General features: G+C 37.0%; 1 protein-coding gene across 3 annotated transcripts in view; it reads right to left on the reverse strand.

The window, feature by feature from the left end:
• The window catches only part of SCLT1 (sodium channel and clathrin linker 1), a 216,804-nt gene that overhangs the window by 13,193 nt on the left and 183,276 nt on the right, over nucleotides 1–20,335 (reverse strand). For all 3 annotated transcript variants that reach the window (XM_063723660.1, XM_002815139.6, XM_054554496.2), the window contains 2 exons: nucleotides 5,115–5,193; nucleotides 2,749–2,844 (listed from right to left, as the gene is read on the reverse strand). In XM_063723660.1, coding sequence (XP_063579730.1) covers nucleotides 2,749–2,844; nucleotides 5,115–5,193 — 175 coding nt within the window. The remainder of the gene's footprint in view (nucleotides 1–2,748; nucleotides 2,845–5,114; nucleotides 5,194–20,335) is intronic.

Genomic DNA, 20,335 nt, shown 5'->3' on the forward strand with positions numbered 1-20,335 from the left:
TTGTCTACTGGACTGTAGCATTTTTTGAAAACTTAGGCATCCTTTATATGTGTTTAGGGCATTAGCCTTTTGTTATATATGGTACAAATATTTTTCTTGGTTTGTCACTGACTTTATGACTTTTTCTGATACAGAAATTTGAAACTGTGATCATATTTATTAATTTTTTTTCTTAGCTTCTAGGTTTTGTGTTCTTGCATTGAAAGGCTTCACCACACTGATTTAAAAAACTCATATGTTAACAGAACACAGTATGGCATTCAACCATTTAGAGTGATACACTTAGAATGGATGAATAACGTGTAGAGAAAGTTAATCAGAAAAGCACATTTAGAGCACAGTGCATCAGCACAATTCAGGGCTTGTACTGAACTAGTAACACGATGCTGCACTGCACTATGGTAAGTGTGATGCGCCAGAGACGATAATAATTTTTAAATTTTCTTCATTTTGTTAATATGCATTTAGTAGGATATTATTTCTAATAGCACTTTTTCAGTTTTTATAGGAAAATTAGATTCAGAGAGGGCAAAGATAAAAATTAAAAAAATAAAATGTACATCTTACAAACAAAGTTGATCACTTGGACTCATTTAAAACAGAAAAAATATTAACTCCAGGGAAGAAATTCCTTTTTGGGTAAGGGGAAAGTGCTGAATAATTACCTTCCATCTTCAAATAAGAACAGAATGGAAGGAGAAAAGCTTAGGGAAAGATTTGTTACAGAACAATTCGTGAAGTGGTTACTGACAAAACATTTTAAAAAGGTTAGTCAAAAGAATGGTGGAATCTTTGCCATTGGAGAGTTTAAACAACAGAAGAAACATCAGTACTAGACTGTTTAGGTTTAATTTTTTCAGGGGATAAACTAAACTAGATGCTAACTGGTTATATAATTAATGTCCTATAATTGTTCCCTTTTTATTATAGAACTCAAGGTAGTTGATTTTACGTAGACGTTTTCTTTGCCATTTGCCTTAAAAAAGGTAAACGTGAAGCTTTAAGGATTATGATACAGAAATTTAATTTCTTACATATCTGTCTAAATATCTACTTACCACTATAGGAAATGCTTTACATATGTTAATTCTTTTGATCCTTTAATAACCATATGAGGGAGGTATTATTTATTATTATCCTATATTAAACATGAAGAAACTGAGGCTTAGAGAAGTTGAAATTGCCCAAAGTCACAAGCTTTTACTTAATGGCACTAAATGGCACTAAGCTATTTGCCTGACACCAAAACACATACTCGCCAGATACCATCCAGTGCACCTAATTTCTGTTACCTTATAAGCTAAATACATTCTTGAATAATTAGCTAACCCATTAGTTAATTCATAACTTCATAAGACATAAAAATTATTTGAAAAGGCTGTAATTACTTTCAAGAGGGAGAGGAACAGAAGGATAAATTATTATTAAATTTTCTTTAAGTGGCATGCCATGTTCATAACAGAAGCAGATTCAAAAAAATCTGTAAATATCATGAACATAAACTGAATTCAGCAAGCAGAGTGGCTTTACTATGTATAAAATGCTGTAATAGTTAAGAATAATATTAATTTTGATTGAAATAATACATTTATAAGCAAATATAATTAATAATATAGTAATCTGATTTGTTTTTGTTTTCTCACCTGCCCTATCTATCCATCCATTTCAACTGTCTGTGTCTAGCCTATCTTTATAGTCACTGAACTGGTCTCATTTTGTTCCTCATATGAGGGACTATTGCTCCTACTTTACAATCAAGGGCCCACTTCATTTATATGATGTGTGTGTATTAAGAGAAATTATCCCTTAGTATTTCATTGATATTCTGCATTTTCTACTCTATTTCCCACTGGACAACTTTTATATTGTATTTTAGATTTTTTTGGTCATATGAAAATATGCATTAAGTAAATCAACCTGTAAGCCAAGGAATTTTTTTCCACTGATAAGTAAAATAAAAACAAAGGCAGTGAAATTTGAAATATTACATTCAAAGCAATATTATCTACTTTCAAATCTGTTAGTGAATCTCTGCCTAGTTTTAGACAGGACATAATTCTAGAGCAGTGTTGTGTAACAGAACTTTTTGTTATGACAGAAATGTTCTATATCTACGCTGTCCAATGTGATAGTCCAAGCTACATATGGCTATTGAGCACTTGAAATCTGACTAGTATGACTGAGGATTTCAATTTTAAATTTAATTTAATTTAAATTAATTTAAATATAAATAGTGGCCTGTGGCTAGAGGCTATGATAGTTAGACAGTATATTTCTTTTCTTTCTTTTTTTTTTTTTTTTTGTTGAGACAGGGTCTCACTCTGTCCGCCAGACTGGAGTGCAGTAGCACAAACTGGCTCACTGCCGCTTCGACTTCTTGGGCCCAAGCCATCCTCCTCCCTCAGCCTTTCGAGTAGTTGGAAACAGAGGTATGCGCCACTATAGTTGGCTAATTTTTAAAATTTTTTGTAGAGAAAAGGTATTGCCATGTTTCGCAGGATGGTCTTGAACTCCTGGCCTCAAGTGATCTTCCTGCCTAGGCCTCCCAAATTGCTGGCATTACAGTTGCGAACCACCACGCATAGCTTATTTTTGTTTCCAATGTTTACTTTTTCAACCTCACATATTAAAGGGATTACTTTTAAAATATGTTAATCTAGTAAAAATAAACTATTAAGTTCTCTGGGAACTTCTAAAAAACTTATCTTTGAACTGTTTATTATCTAGGGATAAGAGGATGCTCCCTACCTGCTGGGAAGCTGAAGCAGCTCTCTCTTCTGCCTGACTTAGACGCCTTTGAAGTCTGTTGGCTTTTTCTTGATGCTCTAGAATTAGCTTTTCATTCTATTAAGGGGAAATAGAAAACAAGTTAGAAATCCATATGTGACATGGAGATGTTTTATGGAATAATCAATGAAAAATCTGGACATCACTTTACCACTTATAAAATGCAAAGAATATTATCTCCAAATTTACATTTTTCAAGTTATGAGCTTTAAAATACAAACTTGGTTTTACATTCTTAATACATTGTTTTCTTTCTCCCACATGCCAGCAAAGAAAGTGAATTAACAAATCTCAAAGCAAAATGACTGGGAAGAATAAGACTTTCAATTTGTGAAGGTCACTGCTTCAGAATCACCTGGACTGTGAAAACACAGACTGCCTGGGCCTTACAACCAGAGCTTTAGTAGGGGTGGGATGAACTGTTTCTATATGTTCCCCAAGACATCTGCATACTCCAGAGTATATTAGCGTCAAAAGAGCTATTAGGCACTGTTAGGGGTTGAATTGTGTCCTAACTCCCAGTACCTGGGAATGTGACCTTATTTGGAAAGAGAGTCCTTGCAGATGATCAAGTTGAGATGATATCATTAGGGTGGACCATAATCCATATGACTGGTGTCTTCATACAAGGGGAAATTTGGACACAGAGACACACATGTACAAAGGAAAGACAAGTTGAAGACACAGAGAGAACACAATCTACAAGCCAAAGAATGTCTGAGGCTACCAGAAGCTGGGAGAAAGGCATGGAACAGATTCTACCTCACAGCTCTCAGAAGGAACCAACAATGTCAACACCTCAATTTTGGGCTTCTAGCCTCTGGAACTAAGAGACAATTATTTTCCGTTGTTTAAGCCACCCAGTTTCTAATACTTTGTTATGGCAAAAACTATACAGGCATCATGAATACAAAGCTGTCACAACATACTGTCAGGCAGACAAGTGCAAATAATCTATCAATTAAAAAATGGATTAGCTCTCTCCATACTTACTAGCCTGGTTATAGTACATCTGAAAAAAATATTTTTGTACAACTAGAATTTTTAAACAGTTTTTCTGGCACTTATCTGAATGAGATAATAATATAAGCCTAATCAGGAAGAGTTAGAAAAACACATTTTCTATGAAGAACCAGAAACTTATAGTTCCCATGTCCTAACATACAAGTGATAAGAATGAATGTTATGGCTATTACAGTAATATAAAATATTGAAATAACAGTATCCTGCTAAAATGAGCTTATTATATTTCTTATTATGCCCAAAAGCAAAATTAAATGTTATGAAGAGAACTATATTGGCTGGTCCAATTTACCAAGATTTTTAAATATGTAGCCTTTAAATTTTAAGAAGCACATCATATGCTAGAGGAAACGGGGGAAAAAATTCCATTATCTGTAATAATCATTTTCATATTTATAAGCAGACTTCATATAATGCAACTTCTTCTATACTGCTACCATAATGGTTGAGGAACAGTTCAGATTGGATAAATCCTAATATATGCAACTGCTCCTTTTCTATTCATCATTTTGGTTGCTTTTGATCTTCCTATATTATTAACATTACTGTACTGAGTATCTTCTTTCAGATTTTTTTGTATTTTAAATTACTCATTAGAATAGATATCTGGAAGTGGGAGCTACCTGAAAGATTATTTTAATGGCTATTCCTCAATTAACTTCTAAATGGCTCATATCAATTCATAATGCCATGACGCTTAGGAGTAATGATTTCACTATAGCTCCTATAGCAGACCACAAAGATGGAGTGGATCATATATTCAGGGAAATTCCAACAAACATTTGAAGTTAGAACATCAAATGAAGAGATCTAAAAAGCCCCAATTACAATCCAAAAATTGTTTACTTTTTGAATGCCTCAAGGAAAAAAACTTGAACTCTTGCTATATTTAGTTCTAAGGCATAAATCTAAATATATTTTAATATATTCCAGTAGGCAAAAGTATTTTTTATGTGATGTGTCTTTTGGGATGGATTAAAACGAAAAAAGATGAATGGGTTAAAAAATAATTTTAGAGATGCATAAGAATAAAGGGGATCCTAATACATTCTCTGAAATACTACACAAGTTCCATTGGTAAAACAGAAATAAGAGCTCTACCTTTTATTATTTACATATGATGTATCACTGATGTTCAAAGCTTTTACTAACATTATATTGCGTGTGGGCTTTTAGGGTTATGGAAGATTTCTGTATTGTTATTTCCAAGTAGAGAAATAATTTGGATTTGGCTCAGGTAAAATTCTATAACATGTGTATCAAGCTGCAGCAGAAAACACTTCCCAGGGGAGTCATTATCTCACCTCAGCTACCTTTTCATTTGCCATTTCCAGCTGAGAAAGCAGCTCTTGGGTATGAAGTTTCTGTCGACTCAGCTCAGTCCTATTAAGAGCACCAAAAAATCCATTAATTGTTCCAAATAGAAAACAGAATCTTTATTAGCAAGATACATGTTCATGATTTGAACAAAAATATCATCTTGATGTGGAAAATAAAGTCACTTACTAATAGACCATATCTCAAGGACTCATTTATTTCTTTTTAATAAAACACACATATATTCTAGAGATTAGTTGCACAACAATGTGTATATATGTAATACTATTGAATTGTACACTTAAAAATAGTTAAGGTGGCAAGTTTTATGTGTATTTTATCATAATTTAAAAAATTTTATCACAATTAAAATGGTAAATTTTATGTATATTTTGCCAAACTAAAAAAAGCAAAATAAAAATACATATTTTAAAAGTACAAAAGTATCAACATTTTTTTGAGATACTATTAGACACTAAAATAAAAGCATACTCATATTAAAAAGATACAGTATTTATTATTACAAAATCTTGTAAGCTACTGTGCTTCTTAGCTATAGTATGCTTTTTTTTTTTTTTTTTTTTTTTTGAGACGGAGTCTTACTCTGTAGCCCAAACTGAAGTGCAGTGGCATGATCTTGGCTCACTGCAACCTCTGCCTCCCAGGGTCAAGTGATTCTCATGCCTCAACCTCCCGAATAGCTGGGACTACAGGCTTGTACCACCATGCCTGGATAATTTTTTGTATTTTAGTAGAGACGGGGTTTCACCATGTTGCCAAGGTTGGTCTTGAACTCCTGAACTCAAGCAATCCACCCTCCTTGGCCTCCCAAAGTGCTAGGATTATAGGCATGAGCCACCATGCCTGGCCTTAGTATGCATTTGTAAGATTCATATACAGTGCTTTTTAGGGGAGCTCAACTCTTAGAAATTTAAGAAAACATTAATTACTCCAGTATCACTTCAGTGCAGTATAGTTAGAATTCTTAGTTATGTTTTGGTTGTAAATGTGCTGTATTTTACTCATTCATATCATTTATGTTTCATTAGCTGAAATTATCTTACGCACAGAACTGTCTTCTTGTTGTTGTTCAACGTATAAGTATTCTATTGCTTTTAGCCAAATGTCACTTCAAGAGTTTCAGGTTAAGGGTACATACAATGTAGCCTTAAAAATAATCTGAACAAAGATCAGATAAATTTGTGAGTATTACATATAAGGAATCAATGACATTCAAAGCTTTCCTTCACATCACACTGTGTGTGAACTTTTAGGGTTGTGATGGTTATGGATGATTTCCGTATCATTATTTCCAAGTAGAGAATTAATTTGGATTTGGCTCAGGTGAAATTCTTGATTCAGTATTGGCTTTTATCCTTTGACCTTACTTGTGCTTCTTAAATCAATCAACAGATTAGCACTTTCAAAATAACTTCAGCTTTGATTTTTTTCAAATGAGCCAGCAAACAGCCTAAAAATTTGGTAAGCCTCTCAAGTATCCTATAGTTGAGTGAATAGTTGCTAAAAATAACAAGTAATTTGTTATAAATATATAAAACAAAAAGCAATGTCATCCACTATTGAATGATACAAACAGTTACTGAACATTCGTTACAGGCCAGGTGCAAGGTACGTGGTGGCAAACATAATTGCTGTCATCATAGAATGGACAGACTACGAGGGAGATCAGTTATTCTAACTTAGTGATTTCATAAATACAGGTTCACTGACTATGAGGAGTTTGAGTATCTATCATTAATTCCATGACAGCCAAACCAAAATATATTGTTTTAGCTTTGAGTGATAATGACAAAATAGAATAAATTATTATGCTTACTTTAATGTATCTTGTGCAGCTTAAAATTACTGCCCAACCATCACCCCGACAACATAAGAAAAAAAACAACTAAAGAATGATAAACAAAATGACTAGTGGTCAGTCTTCTAGGTCAAATGTAATTACAGGTAAAAGTTATGCATATTAGTGCTGATGAAAAATAAATTGTGAGTATAATTGAGATTAAGATGAAATGATGATCACATTTATAAAGTTAGCCAACATTCAGTTTACACAAAACCTTTTCAGGAAAACACCTACTTGTATAATTTCATGCCTAAACTATTCTTCACTTACTTGCTCAAGACAATCTGAATGATGGATAGTAATGATTTTCCACAATATTTAAGATCACAAAGACACAAATCATTAAATGAAAATATACTTTAAGTTACCCTTAATCTATGTAAATATTTATCTCTTTATATATCAAGCTCTGTCTCCCCCATTGGATGGTGAGCAACTTCGTTATTCATCTTTGTACTCAACAAAGCTTGGCAAATAATAGTGAAAATGATGTAATGATGATAATAAGAGCAAACATTTCCACAGTATTTGCTTACAATGTGCCAGGCACTGTTCTAGGTGCTTTCATAAATTAATTTAATATTTAGTTTGCATGATTAATATATAAAATCTCCATTTTTTTTTTTTGAGATGGAGTCTTGCTCTGTCCCCCAGGCTGGAGTGCAGTGGTGCCATCTCGGCTCACTGCAAGCTCTGCCTCCCGGGCTCATGCCATTTCCTGCCTCAGCCTCCCAAGTAGCTGGGACTACAGGCGCCTGCCACCACGCCCAGCTAATTTTTGTATTTTTAGTAGAGATGAGGTTTTACCATACTAGCCAGGATAGTCTCAATCTCCTGACCTTGTGAGCCGCCCTCCTTGGCCTCCCAAAGTGTTGGGATTACAGGTGTGAGCCACTGTGACCAGCCCCAAAATCCCAATTTTTACATATGAGAAAATTAAAAAACAGAAATTAAAAAAATAAGTAACTTGCCTAGGGTCACATAGCTTGTCAGGTTTTTTTGTTTGTTTTTTGTTTGTTTTTTGAGAGAGGGTCTCACTCTGTCACCCAGGCCACAGTGCAGTGGCATAATCACGGCTCACTGCAGCCTCCACCTCCCAGGTTCAGGTGGTCCTCTTGCCTCAGCCTCCTGAATAGCTGAGCCTACAGGTGCATGCCATCATGCCCAGCTAGTTTTTTGTATTTTTTGTAGAGATAGGGTTTTGCCATATTGCCCAGGTTGATCTAGAACTCCTGGGCTCAAGCAGTCCTCCCACCTTGGCCTTCCGAAGTGTTGGGATTACAGGCGTGAGCCACTGCATCTGGCTGCTTGTAAGTTGTAGAGTCAAGATTAAAAAAACTTGGTCCTTTGATTCCAAAGTCCGTGCTCTTAACCACTGCCCTATACTGCAACATGGCAGGCAAATAATGAAAGTTCGTTGAGTAAGTAACATGCACACACACACACACACACACACAGAGTATATGTGTGTGTGTATGTGTATTAGGCCTTCTAGGAATATGAAAATTTATATACTTACTTGGAAACCTAACAATTAAATTTTTACTTCAGACTTCTTCCCTAAAAGTCCAGTCTTAAATTCAAACTTAACAAGCCTAATATCAAGCTTTTTGCATTGTCCCACAAATCTACTTCTCATCCTGCTGCTCAGTTTTTATACTGACATCTCAGCCCTAGGTGTCTAGGTTAAAAAGCTTAAAGTCAACTTCTATTTCTCACTTTGTCTTTCTTTTTTTTTCTTTTGTGAGACGGAGTCTCGCTCTGTCTCCCAGGCTGGAGTGCAGTGGCGTGATCTCGGCTCACTGCAACCTCCGCCTCCCGCTTCAAGTGATTCTCCTGCCCCAGCCTCCCCAGTAGCTGGGATTACAGGCACCTACCACCATGCCCAACTAATTTTTGTATTTTTAGTAGAGATGGGGTATCACCATGTTGGCCAGGTTGGTATCAAACTCCTGACCTCAGGTGATCCACCCTCCTTGGCCTCCCAAAGTGCTGGGATTACAGGCATGAGCCACCGTGCCCAGCTTCTCACTTTGTCTTAAGTGCAACATCTCATTTACCCTGAAAGATACTCTCTCTTTGATATGTCTCTTGCATCTATTTTTCATTCCTATTCAGTGTTACCATCCCAATTCAAGTTCTTAGAACTTAATTCTTAGATTTATTGTAATAACGAGCTGCTTGGGTTTCTCAATATCAGGTGAAACACTATATTTAAAGCACTCTACCACAGGACACATGAATGTACTCAACTAATATAGTGGGTTTCCCTCTCTAAACCATGTATCTCTAGCATATTTCTCTTTCTAAAACACCACTTTAATAATTTGCTTCTTTGAGTGATAATCTTCAATGGCTCTCAGCTGTTGGACAAAATAGTCCAAATTCCTGAGAATGTCATAAGATCCTCCAAAATTTTGTGTAATTTATCTTTCCAACCTTATCCCCAACAGGAACCTTCCACACTTCAGTTGTTCGAAACAGCTCTCACTGTTTCGAAAAGAAACTACATATGTATTACCTCAGGATCAGGTTTATATTATTTTTTAGATTGTGTTTTTCAGATTTCCCATTACAATTCTGCCCATTCTTTAAGACGGCACCCTTGGGGGGGTGAAGCCAAGATGGCCGAACAGGAACAGCTCGAGTCTACAGCTCCCAGCATGAGCAACGCAGAAGATGGGTGATTTCTGCATTTCCAACTGAGGTACCGGGTTCATCTCACTGGGGAGTGTCAGAAAGTGGGTGCAGGACAGGACAGGGGGTGCAGTGCACCGAGCATGAGCCGAAGCAGGGCGAGGCATTGCCTCACCTGGGAAGTGCAAGGGGTCAGGGAATTCCCTCTCCTAGTCAAAGAAAGGGGTGACAGACGGCACCTGGAAAATCGGGTCACTCCCACCCTAATATCGCACTTTTCCAACGGTCTTAGCAAACGGCACACCAGGAGATTATATCCTGTGCCTGCCTCGGAGGGTCCTACGCCCACGGAGCCTTGCTCATTGCTAGCACAGCAGTCTGAGATCAAACTGCAAGGCGGCAGGGAGGCTGGGGGAGGGGCGCCTGCCATTACCGAGGCTTGAGTAGGTAAACAAAGCGGCCGGGAAGCTCAAACTGGGTGGAGCCCACCGCAGCTCAAGGAGGCCTGCCTGGCTCTGCAGGCTCCACCTCTGGGGGCAGGGTATTGCCAAACAAAAGGCAGCAGAATCCTCTGCAGACTTAAATGTCCCTGTCTGACAGCTTTGAAGAGAGTAGTGGTTCTCCCAGCATGCAGCTGGAGATTTGAGAACGGACAGACTGCCTCCTCAAGTGGGTCCCTGACCCCCGAGTAGCCTAACTGGGAGGCACCCCCCAGTAGAGGCGGACTGACACCTCACACGACCAGGTATTCCTCTGAGACAAAACTTCCAGAGGAATGATCAGGCAGCAACATTTGCTGTTCACCAACATCCGCTGTTCTGCAGTCTTGGCTGCTGATACCCAGGCAAACAGGGTCTGGAGTGGACCTCCAGCAAACTCCAACAGACCTGCAGCTGAGGGTCCTGACTGTTAGAAGGAAAACTAACAAACAGATAGGACATCCACACCAAAACCCCATCTGTACGTCATCATGATCAAAGACCAAAGGTAGATAAAACCACAAAGATGGGGAAAAAGCAGAGCAGAAAAACTGGAAACTCTAAAAATCACAGTGCCTCTCCTCCTCCAAAGGAACGCAGCTCCTCACCAGCAACAGAACAAAGCTGGATGGAGAATGACTTTGACGAGTTGAGAGAAGAAGGCTTCAGATGATCAAATTATTCCCAGCTAAAGGAGGAAGTTCGAACCCATAGCAAAGAAGTTAAAAACCTTGAAAAAAAATTAGATGAATGGCTAACTAGAATAACCAATGCAGAAAAGTCCTTAAAGGACCTGATGGAGCTGAAAGCCAAGGCTCGAGAACTACGTGACGAATGCATAAGCCTCAGTAGCCGATTCGATCAACTGGAAGAAAGGGTATCAGCGATGGAAGATCAAATGAATGAAATGAAGCGAGAAGAGAAGTTTAGAGAAAAAGGAATAAAAAGAAACGAACAAAGCCTCCAAGAAATATAGGACTATGTGAAAAGACCAAATCTACGTCTGACTGGTGTACCTGAAAGTGACGGGGAGAATGGAACCAAGTTGGAAAACACTCTGCAGGATATTATCCAGGAGAACTTCCCCAATCTAGCAAGGCAGGCCAACATTCACATTCAGGAAATACAGAGAATGCCACAAAGATACTCCTCGAGAAGAGCAACTCCAAGACACATAATTGTCAGATTCACTAAAGTTGAAATGAAGGAAAAAATGTTAAGGGTAGCCAGAAAGAAAGATCGGGTTACGCACAAAGGGAAGCCCATCAGACTAACAGCTGATCTCTCGGCAGAAACTCTACAAGCCAGAAGACAGTGGGGGCCAATATTCAACATTCTTAAAGAAAAGAATTTTCAACCCAGAATTTCATATCCAGCCAAACTAAGCTTCATAAGTGAACGAGAAATAAAATCCTTTACAGACAAGCAAATGCTGACAGATTTTGTCACCACCAGGCCTGCCCTAAAAGAACTCCTGAAGGAAGCACTAAACATGGAAATGAAGAACTGGTACCAGCCACTGCAAAAACACGCCAAATTGTAAAGACCATCGAGGCTAGGAAGAAACTGCATCAACAAAGGAGCAAAATAACCAGCTAACATCATAATGACAGGATCAAATTCACACATAACAATATTAACCTGAAATGTAAATGAGCTAAATGCTCCAATTAAAAGACACAGGCTGGCAAATTGGATAAAGAGTCAAGACCCATCAGTGTGCTGTATTCAGGAAACCCATCTCACCTGCAGAGACACACATAGGCTCAAAATAAAGGGATGGAGGAAGATCTACCAAGCAAATGGAAAACAAAAAAAGGCAGGGGTTGCAATCCTAGTCTCTGATAAAACGGACTTTAAACCAACAAAGATCAAAAGAGACAAAGAAGGCCATTACATAATGGTAAAGGGATCAATTCAACAAGAAGAGCTAACTATCCTAAATATATATGCACCCAATACAGAGCACCCAGATTCCTAAAGCAAGTCCTTAGAGACCTACAAAGAGACTTAGACTCCCACACATTAATAATGGGAGACTTTAACACCCCACTGTCAACATTAGACAGATCAACGAGACAGAAAGTTAACAAGGATATCCAGGAATTGAACTCAGCTCTGCACCATGAGGACCTAATAGACATCTATAGAACTCTCCACCCCAAATCAACAGAATATACATTCTTCTCAGCACCACACTGCACTTATTCCAAAATTGACCACATAGTTGGAAGTAAAGCACTCCTCAGCAAATGTAAAAGAACAGAAATTATAACAAACTGTCTCTCAGACCACAGTGCAATCAAAATAGAACTCAGGATTACGAAACTCACTCAAAACCACTCAACTACATGGAAACTGAACAACCTGCTCCTGAATGACTACTGGGTACATAATGAAATGAAGGCAGAAATAAAGATGTTCTTTGAAACCAACGAGAACCAAGACACAACATACCAGAATCTCTGGGACATATTCAAAGCAGTGTGTAGAGGGACATTTATAGCACTAAATGCCCACAAGAGAAAGCAGGAAAGATCCAAAATTGACACCCTAACATCACAATTAAAAGAACTAGAGAAGCAAGAGCAAACACACTCAAAAGCTAGCAGACGGCAAGAAATAACTAAGATCAGAGCAGAACTGAAGGACATAGAGACACAAAAAACCCTTCAAAAAATCAATGAATCCAGAAGCTGGTTTTTTGAAAAGATCAACAAAATTGATAGACTACTAGCAAGACTAATAAAGAAGAAAAGAGAGAAGAATCAAATAGATGCAATAACAAAATTGATAGACCACTAGCAAGACTAATAAAGAAGAAAAGAGAGAAGAATCCAATAGATGCAATAAAAAATGATAAAAGGGATATCACCACTGATCCCACAGAAATACAAACTACCATCAGAGAATACTATAAACACCTCTACACAAATAAACTAGAAAATCTAGAAGAAATGGATAAATTCCTTGACACATACACCCTCTGAAGACTAAACCAGGAAGAAGTTGAATTTCTGAATAGACCAATAACAGGCTCTGAAATTGAGGCAATAATTAATAGCTTACCAACCAAAAAAAGTCCAGGACCAGATGGATTCACAGCCGAATTCTACCAGAGGTACAAGGAGGAGCTGGTACCATTCCTTCTGAAACTATTCCAATCAACAGAAAAAGAGGGAATCCTCCCTAACTCATTTTATGAGGCCAGCATCATCCTGATACCAAAGCCAGGCAGAGACACAACAAAAAAAGAGAATTTTAGACCAATATCCCTGATGAACATCGATGCAAAAATCCTCAATAAAATACTGGCAAACCGAATCCAGCAGCACATCAAAAAGCTTATTCACCATGATCAAGTGGGCTTCATCCCTGGGATGCCAGGCTGGTTCAACATATGCAAATCAATAAACATAATCCAGCATATAAACAGAACCAATGACAAAAACCATAAGATTATCTCAACAGATGCAGAAAAGGCCCTTGACAAAATTCAACAACCCTTCATGCTAAAAACTCTCAATAAATTAGGTATTGATGGGACGTATCTCAAAATAATAAGAGCTATTTATGACAAACCCACAGCCAATATCATACTGAATGGGCAAAAACTGGAAGCATTCCCTTTGAAAACTGGCACAAGACAGGGATGCCCTCTCTCACCACTCCTATTCAACATAGTGTTGGAAGTTCTGGCCAGGGCAATCAGGCAAGAGAAGGAAATAAAGGGTATTCAGTCAGGAAAAGAGGAAGTCAAATTGTCCCTGTTTGCAGATAATATGATTGTATATCTAGAAAACCCCATCGTCTCAGCCCAAAATCTCCTTAAGCTGATAGGCAACTTCAGCAAAGTCTCAGGATACAAAATCAATGTGCAAAAATCACAAGCATTCTTATACACCAATAACAAACAGAGAGCCAAATCATGAGTGAACTCCCATTCACAATTGCTTCAAAGAGAATAAAATACCTAGGAATCCAACTTATAAGGGACGTGAAGGACCTCTTCAAGGAGAACTTCAAACCACTGCTCAATGAAATAAAAGAGGATACAAACAAATGGAAGACCATTCCATGCGCATGGGTAGGAAGAATCAATATCGTGAAAATGGCCATACTGCCCAAGGTAATTTACAGATTCAATGCCATCCCCATCAAGCTACCAATGACTTTCTTCACAGAATTGGAAAAAACTACTTTAAAGTTCATATGGAACCAACAAAGAGCCTGCATTGCCAAGTCAATCCTAAGCCAAAAGAACAAAGCTAGAGGCATCACGCTACCTGACTTCGAACTATACTAAAAGGCTACAGTAACCAAAACAGCATGGTATGGTACCAAAACAGAGATATAGACCAATGGAACAGAACAGAGCCCTCAGAAATAATGCCACATATCTACAACCATCTGATCTTTGACAAACCTGAGAAAAACAAGAAATGGGGAAAGGATTCCCTATTTAATAAATGGTGCTGGGAAAACTGGCTAGCCATATGTAGAAAGCTGAAACTGGATCCATTCCTTACACCTTACACAAAAATTAACTCAAGATGGATTAAAGACTTCAATGCTAGACCTAAAACCATAAAAACCCTAGAAGAAAACCTAGGCAATACCATTCAGGACATAGGCATGGGCAAGGACTTCATGTCTAAAACACCAAAAGCAATGTCAACAAAAGCCAAAATTGACAAATGGGATCTAATTAAACTAAAGAGCTTCTGCACAGCAAAAGAAACTACCCTCAGAGTGAACAGGCAACCTATAGAATGGGAGAAAATTGTTGCAATCTACTCATCTGACAAAGGGCTAATATCCAGAATCTACAATGAACTCAAACAAATTTACAAGAAAAAAACAATTCCATCAAAAAGTGGGCGAAGGATATGAACAGACACTTCTCAAAAGAAGACATTTATGCAGCCAAAAGACACATGAAAAAATGCCATCATCACTGGCCATCAGAGAAATGCAAATCAAAACCACAATGAGATACCATCTCACACCAGTTAGAATGGCGATCATTAAAAAGTCAGGAAACAACAGGTGCTGGAGAGGATGTGGAGAAATAGGAACACTTTGACACTGTTGGTGGGACTGTAAACTAGTTCAACCATTGTGGAAGTCAGTGTGGCAATTCCTCAGGGATCTACAACTAGAAATACCATTTGACCCAGCCATCCCATTACTGGGTATATACCCAAAGTATTATAAATCATGCTGCTATAAAGACACATGCACGCGTATGTTTATTGTGGCACTATTCACAATAGCAAAGACTTGGAACCAACCCAAATGTCCAACAATGATAGACTGGATTAAGAAAATGTGGCACATATACACCATGGAATACTATGCAGCCATAAAAAAGGATGAGTTCATGTCGTTTGTAGGGACATGGATGAAGCTGGAAGCCAACATTCTCAGCAAACTATAACAAGGACAAAGAACCAAACACCGCATGTTCTCACTCATAGGTGGGAATTGAACAATGAGAACACACGGACACAGGAAGGGGAACATCACACACCAGGGCCTATTGTTGGGTGGGGGGAGGGGGGAGGGATAGCATTTGGAGATATACCTAATGTTAAATAACAAGTTACTGGGTGCAGCACACCAACATGGCACATGTATACATATGTAACTAACCTGCATGTTGTACACATGTACCCTAAAACTTAAAGTATAAGAAAAAAAAAAAAAAAAAAAAAAAAAGACTGCACCTTTGTCCCCCTTCTTTTCAGGTCTCCTTTCCATTCATTTTTATCCAGACAGTTTTCTTTACACATCAGATCTTTATGATATTAAATACTTATTTTATGTATAAGAGATTTATCAATCCTGTATTATAATGCTAGTATTTTACATATATGTATAGATATGCACATATATGTACACACACATACATACACACATTCTTCTAAATGGAATAGGAACTTTTTTTTGTTTTTGTTTTGAGATGGGGGTCTTGCTCTATTGTCCAGGCTGGAGTGCAGTGGTACAATCACGGCTTACTGCAGCCTTGACATTCTGGGCTCAAGTGATCCTCCCACCTCAGCCTCCTAAGCAGCTGGCTTGGCTAATCTTGCCTGGCTAATCTTGTGTTTTGTAGAGATGATGTCTCATTATGTTGTCCAGGTTGGCCTCAAACTCCTGGGCTCAAGCGAGCCTCCCACCTCGGCTTCCCAAAGTGCTGGGGTTATAGTTGTGAGCCACTGTACCCAGCAGAAACTTTTAAAAGAAGGATTATTTTTAGTTTCCACAATATCTACCAGACTGCTTTACACATCCAAATGGAGTCAAGCATCACTTAATAATAGGAATACACTCTGAGAAATTTATCATTAATTTTATTGTTGTATGAACATCACAGAGTTTGCTACACAAACCTAGATGGTAAAGTCTACTACACACCTAGGCAAAATATTAATAGTATAGCCTACTGCTCCTAGGCTACAAACCTGTACAGCATGTTACTGTACTGAAGACTGTAAACAATTTTAACAGTGTAAGTTTTCATGTATCTACACATAGAAAAGGTACAGTAAAAATACTGTATAAAAGATAAAAAATGGTACATCTGTATAGGGTACTTGCCATAAATGGAGCTTGCAGGACTGGAAGTTGCTATGGGTGAGTCAGTGAGTGAGTGGAGAGTGAATGGGAAGGCCTAGGACATTACTTTACACTTCTGTAGACTTTACAAACACCGTATACTGAGGCTACACTAAATTTATAAAAACATATTTTTTCTTCAACACTAACCTTAGCCTACTGTAACTTTTTACTTTATAAAATTTTTAATTTTTTAACTTTTGACTCTAAAACACAAATGTACAGCTGTACAAAAATATTTTTTCTCTATATCCTTATTCTTTGAGTTTTTTGTTAAAAACAAAGATACCAACATACACATTAGACGATGCCTACAATATCAGTGTCTTCCACCTGTACATCTTGTCCCACTGGAAGGTCTTCAGGAGTAATAACACACATGGCACTGTCATCTCCTTTGATAGCAATGCCTCCCTCTGGAATATATCTCTGAAGGATTTGCCTAAGGCTGTTTTACAGTTAACTTAAAAAAAAAAACATGTAAGAGTATGCTCTAAGATAACAATAAAAAGTACAGTATAGTAAACACATAAACCAGTAACACTGCTGTTGATTATCAAGTATTATGTACTATACATAATTGCATATGCTATACTATTATAAGACTGGCAGTGCAGTCGTTTTGTTTAGCATCACCATAAACACCTAAGTAATGCATTGCACTAAGACACCATAACAGCTATGATGTCACTACGCAACAGGAATTTTTCATCTCCTTTATAATCTTATCAGATTATTATGTGATCCATCGTTTATATTATATATGTGGTCCATCGCTGACCAAAATGTTATGTGGTACATTACCATATTTGCTGATTTATGGCTAAATTTCTAATTTTCTAAATTATAGAAAACATAGCAGTCAGAAAATTTTAATCCTTATTTGCTCAAGATTTACTGAGGAATTTATCAGAAAAATCATATTTTAGATAAAGACTATTGGTATTTATTTAGACTTATTTATATTCTTCTTTCTCCAAAGAAATTGAAGTGGCTAAGAAAAGCTTATTTTTCATTCAAGCATTTCTTTCAACCTTACCGTTTTCTTCCAAATGAAATTTTAGAAGGTATTAAAGGGTGAAGAGAAAAGTGATTTCACCAACTCTATCCCCTGAGACTTTCCTAGAGCCTTCCTGTCAGTACTTTGTAACTTCTTATTTCTCTGTCAGGATGTTTCATTGCAGGGATAAAGGAAAGACCCGGGAGGATGATTCGACTCTTTGTTATCTACAAGACATTTTCCCTTCATTAGAGAAAATAATTGAGAGTTCCCTGTATCATGAGTGATTTAGGATAAACATTAAATAAGACTTTGCAGAAAGTTTCACAGTGGTATTACAGTTGAAACACATGCCCAGTAAGACTATATAATCTCTTCCCTGGAAATCTTTAAGAACAGAAACATTCACACCTATCAGAGATGATTTAAGTGTAGCCTGCCGGAAGACACACAGATAGAGGAAATTTCATTTCGGTACGACATTTTAAAGAGTATTTTGCACCAAGTAATTGAAATAAAACTGTACCCAATTTCTCTATAATTTCTGGCTTATTTTAGGGTATAAGGATCAAAGTGTAATTACTATCTTCCACTAATTTTAAAGTACATATAGAAGAATGAGGAATCCCTTATAGTATCACTGGGAAGTGCTTAATTCATCAGTGTCTCATACGTTTTTAGTTCACATATATAATTCATGTTTATGTGATAGAAAATCCTACTCATCCTTACAAAATATAATTTAGAAATATACTTGCAAAATGTAATTTCTGTGTAAGTAAAGGTTTACTAAATAATTTACATATGAAGCAATTTATGTTGTATCTATTAAAAAATTAAATGCTTAAATAAACAAAATACTGTAATCAACACTGATATGCCATCAGATTAGACCATTGTTGGAAGATCTTTCAGCCCTTGCCTCTCTTCTCCTGAGTGCCCACTGTTTGTTGTTCCCATCTTTATGTCCATGTTGTACCAGTCTTTTAATCAAAATGTTTTCTCAACTAAATCATATTGTTTCCTACTTAAGTCCAATCAATTATGAGAGATGTTAGTAAAGCAAATCTGCAATATCATATAATATTAAGATCTAAAAGGCAAAATAAAGATTTTCTGAACAAAATATTTAATCCTAGTATGTGGCAAAATGGTTAGCAAATGCAAAGATTGTAATCTCAACTTTTTGTATGGCTTCAAAAGACCTGACTGCTAAAAAAGAATATTCATTCCAAAGTTTCAAATCTTTTCTATTCAGTTAACTAAAAATACCATGGGTTAAGGCAGGCGGGTCAGCTTTAGATATACTGGAGAACTTTGGGTCACAGTCTTAGGTTCTTTCTTTCCCTATTTACACTTTCCCCCAAGTGATCTTCTCTAGTCCATGACTGTAAACATAACATTACAAATTTCTATCTTTAGCCTGACCTCTCTGTGCTCTTCACTTGTGTATTCAATGACCTACTTGACACGTTTACTAGAAAAAAACTAATGAGCATCTCAAATGTAACCTGTCCAAAATGGAAACTACTTCTTATCTACCTCTTCCTAAGTTCCCTCCTTCCTAGTAAATAAGCATTGCCATCTACCTAGCTGCTCAAGTCAAAAGCTTAGGCATCATCTGATTCCTCCTTTTTCCTTCATGCCCTATATTTATCAGTAAGTTCTGTTCTACCTCCCAAATGTATTTCAAAACTGCTCACTTCTCTCCATCTCCACTGAAGATACCCTATTCTAAGCCGCTATCATCTATTGCCAAAACTACTGTAATACTCTAATATCTGGTTTCTCTGATTCCATTTTTGCTCCCTCTCAGTCTATTTTCCACACAGTAGTTATAAGTGGTCTTTAAACTCTAAGGATGTTTCAAATTCTCCAGTGATTTCCCACTGCTGCACTTTAGACTTTTCTTTTTTTAACCTTAAAATAGTACTACTTAAACATTCTACTTAAAATGAGTAAAAGTATTCATTTAGAATAGCCCACTCAATCTGATCCCTGCTGAGGTAGCTCTTCAACATTACAGCATTCTTTCCCCTCACTCACTATACTCACTCACGTGAGCTTACTCCTTCCTAACACTGGACCTTTACACTTGCTATTCTTCCATCTGCCTGGAATATTTTCCTCACTTTTTAGTATAATTTCTTCTCATTTTTCAGACCTCAGTTTAAATGTCACCTTTTTAGACTTTTTTCTAAAATAGTCTAGCTCTTCTAACTCCTACCTCCATTCCAGTAATGTATCACGTGACTCCATTTATTTTCTTCATACCACTTTAAACATCTAAAATTGTTTATTTGTTGGTTCTGATTGTTATATTGTTGGTTCTTCTCTTACAGCAGCCTCTCCCCACTAGAATGAAAACTCCTAATTGAGAAGCTACATTCACAAGGCTTAGAATGTAACTGGCAATCAAAAGGTGTTTTTTTCTAGTCTATGCATGTTTTAATTAATTCCACAGAATCAGTTGCCTAGTCCATCCAGTAATAACATTTCTAATATCTTACATCTTGCTTTTTCAAAGTTTTTGCTAAGTACTTGCTCTCATATCAGAACTAATGAGATAATTCAGTGATTATATTTTCTTTTTTTTTTGAAACAGAG

This window comes from Pongo abelii, chromosome 3 (genome assembly GCF_028885655.2).
Source record: "Pongo abelii isolate AG06213 chromosome 3, NHGRI_mPonAbe1-v2.0_pri, whole genome shotgun sequence".
In the NCBI taxonomy this organism is placed as follows: domain Eukaryota; kingdom Metazoa; phylum Chordata; class Mammalia; order Primates; family Hominidae; genus Pongo; species Pongo abelii.